This window comes from Schistocerca gregaria, chromosome X (assembly GCF_023897955.1).
Source record: "Schistocerca gregaria isolate iqSchGreg1 chromosome X, iqSchGreg1.2, whole genome shotgun sequence".
Classification (NCBI taxonomy): domain Eukaryota; kingdom Metazoa; phylum Arthropoda; class Insecta; order Orthoptera; family Acrididae; genus Schistocerca; species Schistocerca gregaria.
Genome location: NC_064931.1, coordinates 653,384,697 through 653,399,910, shown reverse-complemented (window position 1 = coordinate 653,399,910; position 15,214 = coordinate 653,384,697). Strand labels below are relative to the sequence as shown.

The 15,214-nt window shown below is 39.0% G+C and overlaps 1 protein-coding gene across 15 annotated transcripts in view; it reads right to left on the bottom strand.

Moving 5' to 3' along the window:
- Nucleotides 1-15,214, bottom strand: part of LOC126297568 (CLIP-associating protein 1-A) — a 322,153-nt gene that overhangs the window by 81,514 nt on the left and 225,425 nt on the right. For all 15 annotated transcript variants that reach the window (XM_049988512.1, XM_049988519.1, XM_049988524.1 and 12 more), the window contains one exon: nucleotides 3,416-3,529. In XM_049988512.1, coding sequence (XP_049844469.1) covers nucleotides 3,416-3,529 — 114 coding nt within the window. The remainder of the gene's footprint in view (nucleotides 1-3,415; nucleotides 3,530-15,214) is intronic.

The window sequence follows — 15,214 nt, the reverse complement described above, 5'->3', positions numbered from 1 at the left end:
ATGAAGCTCTTCTGGTCTATTAAACGTGAAGTTTTGTTGGCCTATTTAACTAAAGGGGGAGGAAACAGTGAGAGAGAGAGAGAGAGAGAGAGAGAGAGAGAGAGAGAGAGAGAGAGAGAGAGAGAGAGAGAGAGAGAGAGAGAGAGAGAGAGAGAGAGAGGAGAAAATGGTGGTTTTCGTGGATTTAAACTTAGACTTTCTTAAAAACTCTTCTAGTAAGAATTTATTAGTCACTAACATTAGTGGTTTTTGGGATTTTAATGTAGATTTTCTTAAATACTCTTCCAGTAAGAATTTATTAGTCAGTAACATCAATCAACTTAATTCCTACTGTTAACTTCCCAACTAGGGTAGCTTACTGCTTCAAAATAACCCTTAATTACATCTTTATACGAAGGTCTAATTAACAAAATTATGTTACAAAATCAATAGTCAAAGGCCTCTCAGACCATGACATGCAGTTCCGTTTGTTAAATGTTACTACTGAACAGGATATAAAACCCACTAAATCTGAGTTCAACAGGGTAGCCAGTAAGCCAGAAACTGATTATTTTAGGGAACTCCTCAAAGACATGAACTGGTGTGATGTATACAGTGCTTAAGGCAGGTATTAAAAAAATGCAACACTTTGTTAATTATGTCCTGACCCTATTTGATATCTGTGTTCCCCGAAAACTAGTACAGATTAAACGTAAGTCTACAAAGAACATAAGGTTTACTCAAAGAATAAAGGTGCCTTGTACAACAAAAAGGAAACTATACCCGTCAATCAGAAAAACAGCTCCGATGCTGATGCTATAGTTCATTACAAAACATGCTGCAAAATATTAAAGATAGTAATACAACTGTGAAACAAAATGCATTATGAGAAAAAGATAGGAGGAGACTGCTAGAACGAGAGGTGAAGAGGAGCAGATAGCATTAATAGTAAATGATACACAGGTAACAAGATGTGTGCAGTGTTGCACAACTTTTTAACAAGGATTTCATAAATGTTACTGAAAAGAAGGGTTGTCATGTTCAGAAGATGCTACCATGGAATATCTCAGTCCAGTCTTTACAAATAACTTCAGTAAAGGCTACACTGGGAAACCCAACATTAGAAATCAAGTAATACGGAAAAAATTAGGATTTAACCAATAACCCAAAATGCAATCCTATACACAGAAAAATGGAGAGAATGTGTACTTCATATGTCACCACAAACATTTCCCAAATCGGATGGGGCAACGATGGTGAGACTGGAACAGGTCGTATGTCCAATCCTGGAGTGATAGAAGATGGATAATATGATCCTTATTACACCTACATAAGTAAGGTCCACCATAAAACCATTAAAAATAAAAAATCTCACAGTTATGATAAAATATTTACAAAGTTAATTAAACAGTGTGCTTCTGATTTTAGTAACTGTTAAGTTACTGTTCAGCAGAACATTTCCTGAGTGGTTGAAATATTCTGAAGTTAAGCTCTTGTTTCAGAAAGGAGATAAAGAAACACAGATAAATTTGCATCTTATTTCTCTTTTACCAGGATTCATAAAAATTTTAGAAAAGTTAATATAAAATTTGGTTCTTAACCATCCTACAACAAATAACATTTGTCAAAGTCACAGTTCAGATTTCTAACAAGTTCTGATATTGAGAAGCCTATCTACACACACAACAAGAATGTACTTAATTCATTAGACAATAAATTACAGGCTACTGGCATATTTTGTGATCAGTCAAAGGCATTTGACTCTGTAAATCACAACATTCTTTTCAGTAAATTAGAATATTATGGTCAAAAGGAAATGTTGCAAAATGGTTCAAATTCTAGCCGGACAGGACACAAAGGATGTGAGTAGGAAAGAGATTGTATTAAGCTATTAGGTATCATTCAACTGGGAACTAATTACACGTGCTGTCACACCAAATTCCATCTTAGATCCCTTACTTTCCCTTGGGGATATCAATGACCTTTCATCAGTAACATTTCGAAATGGCAAGTCAGTATGCATATGATAGTTAAAAGTTTAGTTATGAATAAAGTTCAGTTTAAGATGAGCCTCAAGGATCTATTGGCAGCCAGCTTCTTCTACTCCACTGATGAATTTTTCAGTAGAACTCACTGACATGTGTATGTTACTAATAATCTCAAATAATGTTAAGTATTACATACAACCTGACTCCTGTATAAATTTAGTGACAAGTTTGTTATTGTGTTTTAAATGAAAATATGTTCATGATTGTTTTGCTTATACCACATCCATGAGGACCATTTCACTTGGGATCTGTGAAAGGTACATTAGCATACCTGTTGTTCTTTGTAAATATTTACTGTTTATTTTTGTTTTCCGACATGTTCTACATCCTTGTGGATCTCCTCACTACGGCTCTATTGGAATGAAAAGTACGTCTAATCTAATTGAACCATACGAAACCCAACCTCAGACAACACGCAGAAGCAAAAGAGGAAGATACACAAAACACAGTTTGTTTGCAATTTTTTCTCCCAATTATAATTAAGTAGTGCACGAATGGTGAACACTTACACCTACAATGCACTTACTTTGATCAATGATCAACTCTGCTGCATACTGACTTGGCTGGCATATTACAACATGAACACTGGGGTGGCTATAAAGTCATCACTGCAAGAGATCATAGATACTTAATACACTAATTTGAGTTGTAACTGCTGAGATCCACCTTCCCATTTTCTTAATGGGATCTGTGTGAATCTTACAACTGATATCAAATTTTATCAGCTGTTCTGACAACACTGAACAATGTTGATGCAAAAATGTTGCCTACAATGACTGCCCTAAAAATCTGCCACTTAAGGTACACAGAGAACTGTGCTACGTAGCCAGAACTGAAATCCCAGTTACAAGCCTTCAATTTATTGGAAGGAAGTGACACCTGCCCATATTACTCGTATACTGGAGCAATATTTACATTATTTATTAACTACACTTTTACAGGGTATGTACTAAGAACAGGAACAGCAACATCACAGTTTCATATTTTCTCATACGAACTTGTAACTCATTTGACCAATTGTCTACCATTTACAAGGCTATCTTTTCTCTGTTGTTTCATTTACTATACTTACAAACTTGAGCACAATCCTTATATACATTCTTGTTTCAGCTGAAGCTAAGTATTGGCAAATAATAAATTCTATAAATTACTTCCATCCTGGCTCCTCCATAAAAATCTGATCTATGATAAGCAACAACTTCAGAAAATAAAACCTTACTTGTTACAGAAATATATACCCACTACTTTACAGTTAACATCTATTAAAATTTATTTTATTATATGCCTTGACTTTTACACACACACACACACACACACACACACACACACACACACACACGAGAGAAACTGAAGAAAATTAATAGGAAGAACGAACTGAAGATACTTACGTTGGGACTGAGAGACATTTGACATCCGACTCCTTGTTCTGCCCAATCTTTCTGGAGATGTTATGACACTTGTGGACATGCCAGATGAGTCTGCAGCTTTCTTTCCTGGCCGAGCTGCGAACAACAATTATTTTCCAGAATCTTCCTATCAGTGTTCATCATAATAATAGTAAAAATGGAACTATTCAAAGCACACAGCAACTTGGGTAAATGAGCAAATTTTTCCATTCCGTACAAGATACCAGAGAGAACAGCAAAGGAGGAAGGCGAGGTGAGGACAACTCAAACAAGAAGCATGTTGCTGAGAGTTGTTTTTATAAGTCTATGTTTAATGAGTTCCAAAAGCAGACAGAATGATGCTAGATTGGGCAGTACAGTTTTTCATATTTGGTGAGTATGTCCAAATATTTATCGCAGTATGAACAAAATTAGTGAATTTAAGTTATAAAATTCTCTTCTAATTAAAACTAGGGAAAATAATAAAATAATACACTAAATTTCTGATACACAACCTTGGGCACCTTAGCTAAGATGAAATATTAATGATACATGCAACAGTGTAATGTACATTGCCATGATCAGCTGGCCACTGATATTTTTCATTGTGGATTCATATGTCTAGTTGCAACAATGTCAGTGAACTAGCATAAAATTATATGAACAGATCAAATCATGAGGAAGGTAGCGAGAACAAATGGACCACAGCAGCAGACTCTGATTGTTGTATTGTATGTTCCTTACTGTGTGTGTGCATGTATGTGAAGAGGGCACTTGTATAACATTGCAGGCCTTGGAAAATTTTTAATTAGCCAGGATTTTTATTGAACAGAAATATTCCCAAACATTTGTGTAGGCTTCATTTACACATCACCATATGATATTGAATTATGACTGAAGTAACACAGATCTGTCACGAGTTTACTACTTTGCTAAAACAGAATGTACAAGAAATATAAAACATACAAAACTTTTCAGCAAGAAGATGCCTCTGATTATGCAAATGTGGTTTAAGATCAAATATGAAGTCAAATAGTTTCTCAAAACCTTCCATCATAGCAAAAACTAAAAAAGAATTGAATTCAGCTAAAGTAACCAGCTTACTTACATTGCCTATGGTCATCTTATATCCAAGCAGCAAAAAAACAAACAGAAACACAGATTGATTATAAGGACTAGTAGGCACATACGTAAGCAAGCGTTAATGATAGCGGAGGAAAACAGAATCTCTCCTTTATTTAAACCCCACTTTCACCTTGATTCCAATTAAGAATAGTGGGGGTGAGGACAGAGAGGAAGAAAGAAAAACACACACACACACACACACACACACACACACACACACACACACACACACACAGTGGCAGGGGGCTGAGATGAGGATAGGGAAGAGGACAGAAGGGTGAGACAAACTAAAGGTGAGGTGAGAGTGGAGATATCAAGTAGTGTATATGAGAGAGAGAGAGAGAGAGAGAGAGAGAGAGAGAGAGAGAGAGAGAGAGAGAGACAAATGTAACAGCAGAGCCCTTTTCTGTTCCCTCTAATGTCATAGAAGTACCATGTAGAAAACTACTGGAAAAATTTCATGAACCCATTACTGATACTGATTTACTACAATCACATAGTGCGATAATGGCAAAGGTCATAGACAGCTTCAACTTTATAAAGTCATTGTATATAGTACAAATCTAAAAAAAACTACCAGATCGTTTCAAAAATTGCAAAAATAATAGATACAAAAAATAACGGTAATGTGTAACAGTCACCCTCCCCAAAAACAGAGGGAGGGAGACAATTTGTACTACCAGTTCCTCAGTTTATTCCATTGTCAAAGAGGCTTTGTAAGCAGGTGCCTTGTCCTACAGAATGTTGTTTTTATTTTTTCATTTGGATCCATTTTCATTTATTCAGACACCTTTTTTTTCCAAATTTTTCCAACAATTGTGAGATTGTGGTATTTACCAGATTTTGTTTCACCCCTGGTAAGGTACTCAATAAGAAGAATGAATTTTGCAACCTAAACAACACTAGTCATAACTTCTGCTACAAGTTAAGTTAGATTTATCTTTTCTGTGCTGTTGCATATGAGGGCAATACACCGACTAAAAAGCAATGGCAGCAGCCAGACTGAACAATTTATGCTTGCAGAATACATAGCAAATTCCACCACAAGGGTGCCAGCTGGTTGGGGCCGAATTTAACATGTGACATCCTGTGATACCATGCTGCTGTGTCCGGCTGGGCATGTGGATGTGGCCACAGCCACAAGGGCTAAAGGAGGCCACACATCATCCAGGAGAGTTTGTCAGTTACGTACAATCATAACAGATGGATCCCATGTTAAGGCAGGCCTCAGGTCTGGACTTACAATAAGCCCTGGTGCCACTCCTCCATACTTAGCGTGTTGCTTCTTCTTGGGAAATTTACAAATTGTACAAAGGTCAGTACAGTAAACATTGTTCTCGAGTATTGCCTCCATATGTTCATATTTCCTCGACAGAGTGCCATAATTTTCAAAATATTTGATTAGCCGAAGACATAGACTGCTAATTGAACAGATCTACCTCTGCATAATGTCAATCAGCATAGAGACCATTCGCTGGGCGCAACATATATAGATTACTTTAAGGTGCAGGGTTTGTCACTGATTAGGAAGGATTGTTTGCTGTTTTCTTATTCCGCAACAGCATGCTACATATTAATGGAATGGGTCGCCCTCCCTTTTGTAATTGAACCCACTCAGCCAAATGTCAAGCAAAAATATGAAACAGTTCTGGGAGGTCCTTTTCTTTACTTGAACAACCAGTATGCTGGCTAGTGGCATAGACGGAAGAGAACAGAGAAGAAGAAGAAGAAGAAGAAGAAGAAGAAGAAGCTGGAACGAGACCACCAGACAGATGATGCCAAGAGAAGACAGAGGAAACTGGAACAAGCCGCTGCATACAGACGGTGCCTGAAGTTAAAGCAGCCATCCCAGAAGGCAACCAGGAGCGGTGCAGCAGCAGCAGACGCTGGCGTGAGTACACACATAACACACAGTGTTGGTCTAGCAGAAGCAACAACAGTGAATGGTCGTACAAGGATTCAGACAACACTTAATAGTGGAATGTGCACAGCAGCAACACTTCACTCAGTGAGGGACACAGCTTAGCAACTATGTCATGTAACAGAGATGTACAGGCAATGATAGTGACATGCAAGAGTCATTATATTCTAATTAGGTTTTTCGACAACTGCGATATAGCATTTAAAGAAGTTCAAACGCCCTATCCCGACAATGTTAAATTTAGTGACTTGGCTTCCACTGTATTTCAGAAACTACTGTAGCCATTGTCATGAAACTTTTACAGGACATTAAACTGTATTTTCTGAGTCTACTAAACTACAATAATTGCATTTCAGCCACTGCTTTCAGAAATACAATTTTTTAATCATGCAGTTAAAATTTTGTAAACTTTTTTTTTTACTTTATCCTAAATAATTTTAATTATACATAACATCATGTTCTTCTTTTAGTTCAGCTGACACAGGATGTGTGTGTTATTACTTGTAGAAAATTTGAATGCTTACGCAAAGTGGTTTCCAAGATTTAGGAAAAGGAAACAGAAAATGTGAATGTAAAGTTCCAAAAGACAAACTCATTTAATATATGCTTAATATTTTTATTTTTAGTCACTCAGAAACACCATGAATCACACTCTATATCCTCGTCTTAATCTTAAGACCTCTACAAAGGTGGTCTCAGAGTGAAGGGGAAAAACAGATCCCTTTTACTTCCAAGACAGGAACAAGAGACAAGTCAAGCCAAGGAACAGGAGAGGAGTTTAATATTCCCTTTTATCACAATAATTGGATCCAGAAATAGCCGAGGTAAGAAATAAGCCCCTGTGATGGAAGTCAGCGAGGAATCCTTGAGGGCAATGGGAAGAATGGGTTCTTGCAGGCTATCGTCAGAATAATCTCACACATTGGAGATGACCATGGTGTGGAGTTAGTGGCTGCAAAGGTTGCAGATAAATCTGCAACACAGTAAGGGGGCAACTGCCACCCTGGGTCGTCTTCTGGGAATACAAGAGGTGGATGTTGTCCTGATCCAGGAACCCTGTGTATATAAATGAGGCGTTTCAGGTCTTGGGGAAACTGGAGGATGATGCTGGAGGCAAAATGCCAGAGGTAACATACTAGAAATTTAAAGAACACCTGAATATGCATTTATGTTAAGTGCCACGCCGGACTTTCGTTTCAGGGACTTAGTGAATGAAGTTGCAAAATTAATGTAGAATGTAGACAGGTGTTCATAGCTGAATGAACAACTGTTGGTTGGTTGTGATGCCAATGCCCACAACCTGTTGAGGGAAAGCAGTAACACCAAGAGCAGAGGAAAATTTAATTGAGAGTAGCCTGGAGATCCTGAATAGGGCATCAAATCGACCTTCAGGAACATAAGAAAGGAAGAAATAATGGACATAACGTTTGGGTTCATCTTAACAGGTAGTTACGTCAAACAATGGCATGCGGTGTTGGAGCCATCCTTATCAGAACATACATATAATAAGTTTGAGGCTGAAATGAATGATAAACAGACCATGGCCTATAGGAATCCTAGGAACACAACATAAAGAGTCTTACAGGAAAGACCTAAACTCATCCATATCTGAATTTGTAATTTTAATAAGGACTCCAGTAGTACTTGGGGAAATGGCAGATGAAGTGACAGCTGCCATTATGACCTGGTACTTAGAAAATAACAACAACCTGGAATTGCAAAGGAAGCCAGTAAGAAAACTGTTAAACTATGCAAGAAGTAAAGCAAATGGGCAAAACAGCTGAAGGCATTTGCCAAACACAGCCTTGTCATTAAGCAAGCAAAACTATCTGAAGCCAGAGAGAAATCTACATCTACATCGATACCCTGCAAGCCACCGTAAGGTGTTTGGCAGAGAGCACCCTGTACCACTACTTGTCATTTCCCCTCATGTTCCACTCGCAAATAGAGTGAGGAAAAAACTACTGTCTAATCACCTTCGTATGAGCCCTAATTTCTCATGTCTTATCTTCGTAGTCCTTACGCATGATATGTTTGTGGCACGCCCGATGTATGTTGACAGCAGTAGAATCGTTCAGCAGTCAGTTTCAAATGCCAGTTTTCTAAATTTTCTCAAAAGTGATTCCTGAAAAGAATGCCGCCTTCCCTCCACGGTTTCCCCTTTGAGTTCCTGAAGCATCTCTGTAACACTTATGTGTTGTCTGAATCTACCAGTAACAAATCTAGCAGCCCTCCTTTGAATTGCTTTGATACCTTCCTTCAATCTGACCTGGTACAGATCCCAAACAGTCAAGCAGTACTCAAGAATAAATCGTACCAGATCTTACATGCAGTTTCCTTTACAGGTGAACCACTCTTTTCTAAAATTCTTACAATAAACCAAAGTCAATCATCTGCCTTACTTACCACAGTTTTCACATGCCCATTCCACCTCATATCACTTTGCAGTGTTATGCCCAGATATTTAAACAACTTGATTGTGTCAAGCTGGACAATAGTGATACTGTATCCAAACATTACAAGTTTGTTCTTCCTACTGATCCACATTAACTTACATTTTTCCACATTTTGGGCTAGCTGTCATTCATCACACCAACTGAAAATTTGGTCTAAGTCGTCTAGTATATTCCTAGTCACTCAACTTCAACACTTTACCATACACCACAGAATCATCGGCAAACAACCATAGACTGCTGCCCAACCTCCCCAACAAATTATTTATGTATATAGAGAACAGCAGCAGTCCTGCCACATTTCCCTGGGGCACTCCCGATGGTACCCTTGCCTCTGATAAACACATGCCACCGAGGACAACATACTGGGTTCTATTATTTAAGATGTCTTCAAAACACATATCTGTGAACTTATTCCATATAGTCATACCTTTGTTAACAGTCTGCAATGGGGCACAGTGTCAAATGCTTTCTGGAAATCTACAAATATGGAATCTGCCTGGTGCCCTGCATCCATAGTTATCAGTATATCATGTGAGAAAAGGACAAGCTTAGTTTCGCATGAGCGATGCTGTCTAAAACCATGCTGATTCATGGACACAACTTCTTAGCTTCAAGATAGTTTATTATATTCAAACTGAGAATTTGTTCAAGGATTCTGCAGCAAACAGAAGTTAGGAATATTGGCCTGCAATTTTGCAGGTCCATTCTTTTACCTTTCTTATATACTGGAGTCACCTGTATTTTTTTCCAGTCGCTTGGGACTTTGTGCTGGGCAAGAGGTTTATGATAAATGCAAGCTAGGTAAGGGGCCAATGCCGTAGAGTAAGTACTCTTTCTAAAATCAAGCTGGGATTTGTTTTCAAATCTTTCAGTTGCTTTTCTATGCCAGGTATGCGAATTTCTATGTCGTCCATACAGGAGTCTGTCCGATTGGTCAAATGATAGAATGTTTGTATGTTTCTCCTGCATAAACAATTTCTTGAACATGAAATTTAAAACTTCGGTTTTTGTTTTGCTACCTTCAACTGCCACATCAGACTGGTCAACAAGGGCCTGAATGGAAGTATTAGAGCCACTTAGCAATTTTACATATGACCATAATTTTCACAGGTTCTCTGTCAGATCTTTTGCTAAGGTGTGATGGTGGTATCTGTTGTATGCTTCACGCATCGATCTTTTCACAGACACACGAATCTCTACTAACCTTCACTTGCCATGGTTTGTGTGTATCATTTTCACCTAGAGTGCAACAGCGTCTGTTTCCTCAGCACCTTGCGAATTTCATTATTAAACCTTGGTGGGTCTTGATCATCCTTTATCCATTTACTAGGCACATAACTCTCTAGACCATGAATTACAATCTGCTTAAAATTTGCCCGTAATTCCTATGCGTCCATCTTACTGGTACCAAGTGATGCCAATTCACTGTATAAGTGAACTCCTTATCTGATCTGTCTAGCAGGAACACTCTCCTAGCCTTCTTGACTGATTTATTAACTCTCATAATCATGGTTGCTACAATGACATCATGATCGCTGATCCCCACTTCTATACTGACATGTCGATAAGGTCTGGCCTATTTGTAGCTACAAGGTCTAAGATATTTTCGTTGTGAGTGGGCTGCCAAGCTAGCTGCTCAATACTATTATCAGAAAACGTGTTCAAAAGTATTTCGCATGACTGTCTGTCTGTATCCCCCCCCCCCCCCCCCATGAATCTGTAGACATCCCAGTCATATGCATTGCATGATGCAATTTATGTGCTATTGACCATGGACTTCTTTTGAATGACTCTAGAACTGTCACAGCGGAATCAGGTGGCCACATCCAACAATTAACCTAGTTTCACCTACACCTATTATACGTGACCAGCTTCACTGTCACACTCAATTTCAACATTAATAGAGACGATATTTTTGTTAACTGCAATGAACACTTCCCCTCCTATGGCCTGTAATCTGTCTTTCCCATATACATTCCATGACTCACTAAATATCTCAGAGATTTCCACTTTGGGTTTCAGCCAGCTTCTGGTCCCAAGAATAATTTGAGTGCAATAACTTTCAGGGAGAGCAGTAAATTCGGGAACTTTACTACGAATACTTAGACAGTTTACTGATAAAATTGCGACAGTCAAAGTGTCTTGATTCTGAATGCTGTTTGCCTTCCTTTGCTGTGAATCGACTGGCGAATGTACATTAGAGAACCTCAAACTACAGCCTAGCCTAAAAAAACCCTCATGTGCACTCCACAAGTACTCTGCTACGCACCCCTGACCTATCAAGGGAAGTCCTATAAACCCCAAGGCCAGCAGTCTTCACCACCTCTGCCAGCTGTCCGTACAAACTAAGGATCGCCTCAGAACCCATGCGACAGGCATTGTTGGTGCCGACAGTAGCCACAACTTGCAGACAACTGCACCCTGCACGTTCGATAGCCACCGGAAAGGCAGCCTCCACATCTCATATGAGGTTTCCTGACAGACATACCAGGTGCACATTGGCTTTCTTTCCAGCCCAGAATGCTATCTGCCTAGGGGCTCCATAATGCGCCAAACATTGGAGCTGCCAATAACAACTAAACCCTTGCCCCCCCATGTGGCTGCTCGGACCCTGGTGAAGAAGCAGCCACATGTCCACTCATAGGGTGAATGGACGAGGCCAGGCAGCCAGTTTCCACATTGGCCATCCGCCTTGAGGAACGCAAACATGTTACCATGCAACAGTGAGCCTGCTGTGAGGGCAGATCCATCATGTCATATGCGCAAAAAGGTGCCTCGGGAGCAGAGCCCATGGGCAAAACAACTGACACCGCGCCAGATTCTCCGGCACTGCTGTACCTTGAGGCTGCAACCTGAAGGTGACTCACCATAGCCAACAGCACATATAGCTGTTTGTGAACTCTGGTCAGCCCCTCCTGTTTCCGCACACAGCATGCACACATCATACCCATCCTAGCAAGACTAACTGAAGAAGTAAATATAAAAGCACACAATCCTAGATATGCGACTTGTTACCTTCCTGATGCGTCACCAATGGACACTAATGCGTTAAAAGAGCTACGTAGGTGGCTGTTCAGTGACTCAACTACTATTAGCCTGTCCTGCTTTTTCCTAAAGACATTAGTAAAATTGGTTATGTGTATGCTAAGGAAGGGAGGTTAACTAAAGTTACCCTACATGTGAAATAATATGTATATCAACTATGCAAATCATGTGAAACAGCACTTCACCAGTTTGTTGAGAAGTTGGAAAAAACACTATGCTTTCAGGAAATTGCTACCTGCACCCTCCTGGACATTAAAAGGGGTTTTAGCAATACAACCATGGCATTAAGACCACCATATATAAGTAGTTTAAGACTATAATGAGTAAATGAAAGTAAGAAGCCACAAAGTTGAATGAGAAAATGGTGATCAACACCACCGAGGGGTGTCTGCGAGGAGGGGTTCTGTCATCTACACGAGTAAGTATACATAAACCATGTACTGGAATCTTAAGCTCAAGGACAAAACTCTACTAGTAGAGGCAGCAATAAAGTAACTTTGGGTAATACTGTATTCAAAACTATATTTGACCCCACAGATAAACAATGTGTGTTCCAGGATGGAAGGTGCTCTTATGTGCATTAGAAGGGCCTGTGGTAAAAACTGGGGTCATGACCCAGAAGTATGTACTAGATATACACCAATATAATAAGGTCTCCGATCAAGTTGTAGGGCTACAGTATGGTGGAAGAAAGTACAACAGCAGATGGCTTCAAACAAGATTTGCAAGGTACAGAAATTGGCCTGCTTAGCATAACACGTGGAATCAGCAGCATACTCACCGCTGGGATGGAGACCATTCTGGACATGCCGCCTTCACACCTTTATGTTACAATGGAGGTAGCAGCAACAATAACATACAATAAGTAAATGGAAATCCTTAAGAAATCCAGTCTCCCATACCAACATAGTGAATATGGCAAATACAGGAAATGCTGGCTAACTATACAACTCTCAGGTACTTCAATAACCCTTTCAAGGTGACTTTGGGAACCACAGCTGACAATAACGTTAATGAATAATGAAAACTACCTGAGCTATACTACTACACATTTATTGTGTTACAAGCAGTTTTGTTTGTAAAACATCTTCAGATTGCCTGCAGTTAAACAAAACAGGAAATGAGACTAAAGCAATGAATAAAATTGCCAACTAACTCTGATAACAGCCTTACACTAAATTCTCACTGGGTTGTGCTAAAGTTATGACACAGACAACAACAATACCAACTGTGTCATGACTTCTGCACAACTTGGTGAGGATCTAATGTAAGGCTGTTATCAATGTGAGTTGCCTATTTTATACATTAAAATGCTGTAGCTTTAGCCTAATTTCCTGTTCTGTTTAACTGCTGGCAACCAGACAATGTTGTACAAATGAAACCAGTCATAGAACAATAAATGTGTAATACTAGAGCTTAGGGGGTTTACATTAATCTTTAGCATCTGAAAGTAACAGTCAGAAGTGCATAGGTGCCACATGGATTATGGCCTGTACATTCATACAGACAGTCAAACAGCTCTGAAATTTTTATCAGCTCCTGCAAAGAGATAATAGATTGTTACAGAATGCCATGAAGTCCTTATGACAATAAGGGAAAGTGACAGGGTAAACCTGCTGTTGGTCCCTGGTCACACAAGAATCAGTGGCACTGAACAAGCTGATAGGCTGGCTACAGCAGGTGCAATGACTCCACTAGTTGGACCAAGACATCTTTTAATCATCTCTGAGGTGATACGAACAAAACAACAAGCTAGATTAGCTTGTAGAATACAAGATGTGTTCAAAAAGTAGCAGGAATGATAATTTTCTGGGAATAATTTTATTTATTCATCTATGTTAATGTTATCTCCTTCAAAGAAGTCCCCATGAGATATTACACATTTATGAGAGCACTTCTTCCAACATCTGCAACACTCCTAGAATTTGATCTTTGGGAAAGCACTTAGTTCTCTCAGCAATGCACTTTTAATCTCATCTATGCCTGTAAAACAACAACTCTTTAATGTTATCTTTATTTCTGGAAACAGAGAAAAGGTACACAGGGTCATGTCTGGTGAATATGGAGGCTAGGGTATCATCACAGTGTTGTTTTTTACCAAAAATACATGAAAAAGCAATGTAGTGTGAGCAGGTGCATTTGGCACAAATTTTGCTGTCACACAATTCATACCCAAAACACCCAAAAAGCTTTCACTGCTTGAGTCAACTGATATGCCAAACAATCAGCAATTCCTCTGATTGTGATCCTGTGATCCTTCACAATAATTTCTTTCACTTTTTCCACAGTTTCATCGGTTTTTGGTGTGGTGGGATATCCAGAATACTTGTTAGCTTCAATATCTTCACAGCCATCTTGGAAATTCTTATACCCCACGTAACCCCTTGTTTTACTCATAGCAGTCTCATCAAAAGCAATATTCAACATTGCTAAAACCTTGTTACATTTTAATCTGTTTTTATAGCAAAATTCTCTGAGGCCTTTTTAAACCAAACGTATAATAGTCACTCTTAAGGAAACACATGTAACCTCCTTGACAACTATACTTCTGACACTGCTACCAGTGTACAGATATATTTCACACATGTTCACCAACACAACAATGAAAAATCACGCGAAATGGACTAATACAATATGCAAAATTACAAAATACCTGTTTTTTTGAACACATCTTCCATCGGACTAATATCCAAAAACAGCACATGGCAAGCTAATGATACAAAACCCATATTTAAAGAGAAGTTCTGTAACCCTCGGCTTGACCAAGAGACAGATTTAACTCATGGTAGGACTGGTGACAAGTCATGGGAAATTTAAGAAAAACCAAAACATGATGAGTACAGAGAGATAAGTGCAGAATAAATGGTGATAGGGATGAAACAGTGACACATTTAATCTTCCAATTTGAAGTGGTGGAGGCCAAAAGACATAGAATACTTCAGTCTTAACTCTTGAAGAAATTAAGTCTAACTTATTTATCTGCCATATGATGAGAACAAATACCTGTGGACTAATGTGCACATCACATGCTTGTACAATCTTATATCACCAGATCTAGCTCACTGATCTATTTGATTGCTTCTCTGATATGTGGTGAATGTCCATTATTGCTCCTTTACAAGCTCAAAGAGGGTAGTCAGCAACGATATGGCTGGTTAATTGTAAGAAGGCACCACAGTCACAATTTGCAGAACCCGTCTATCACCACTTGTGCAGTAGATAACCACATCTGCCCTGTCCAGTCTGAATTCAGTT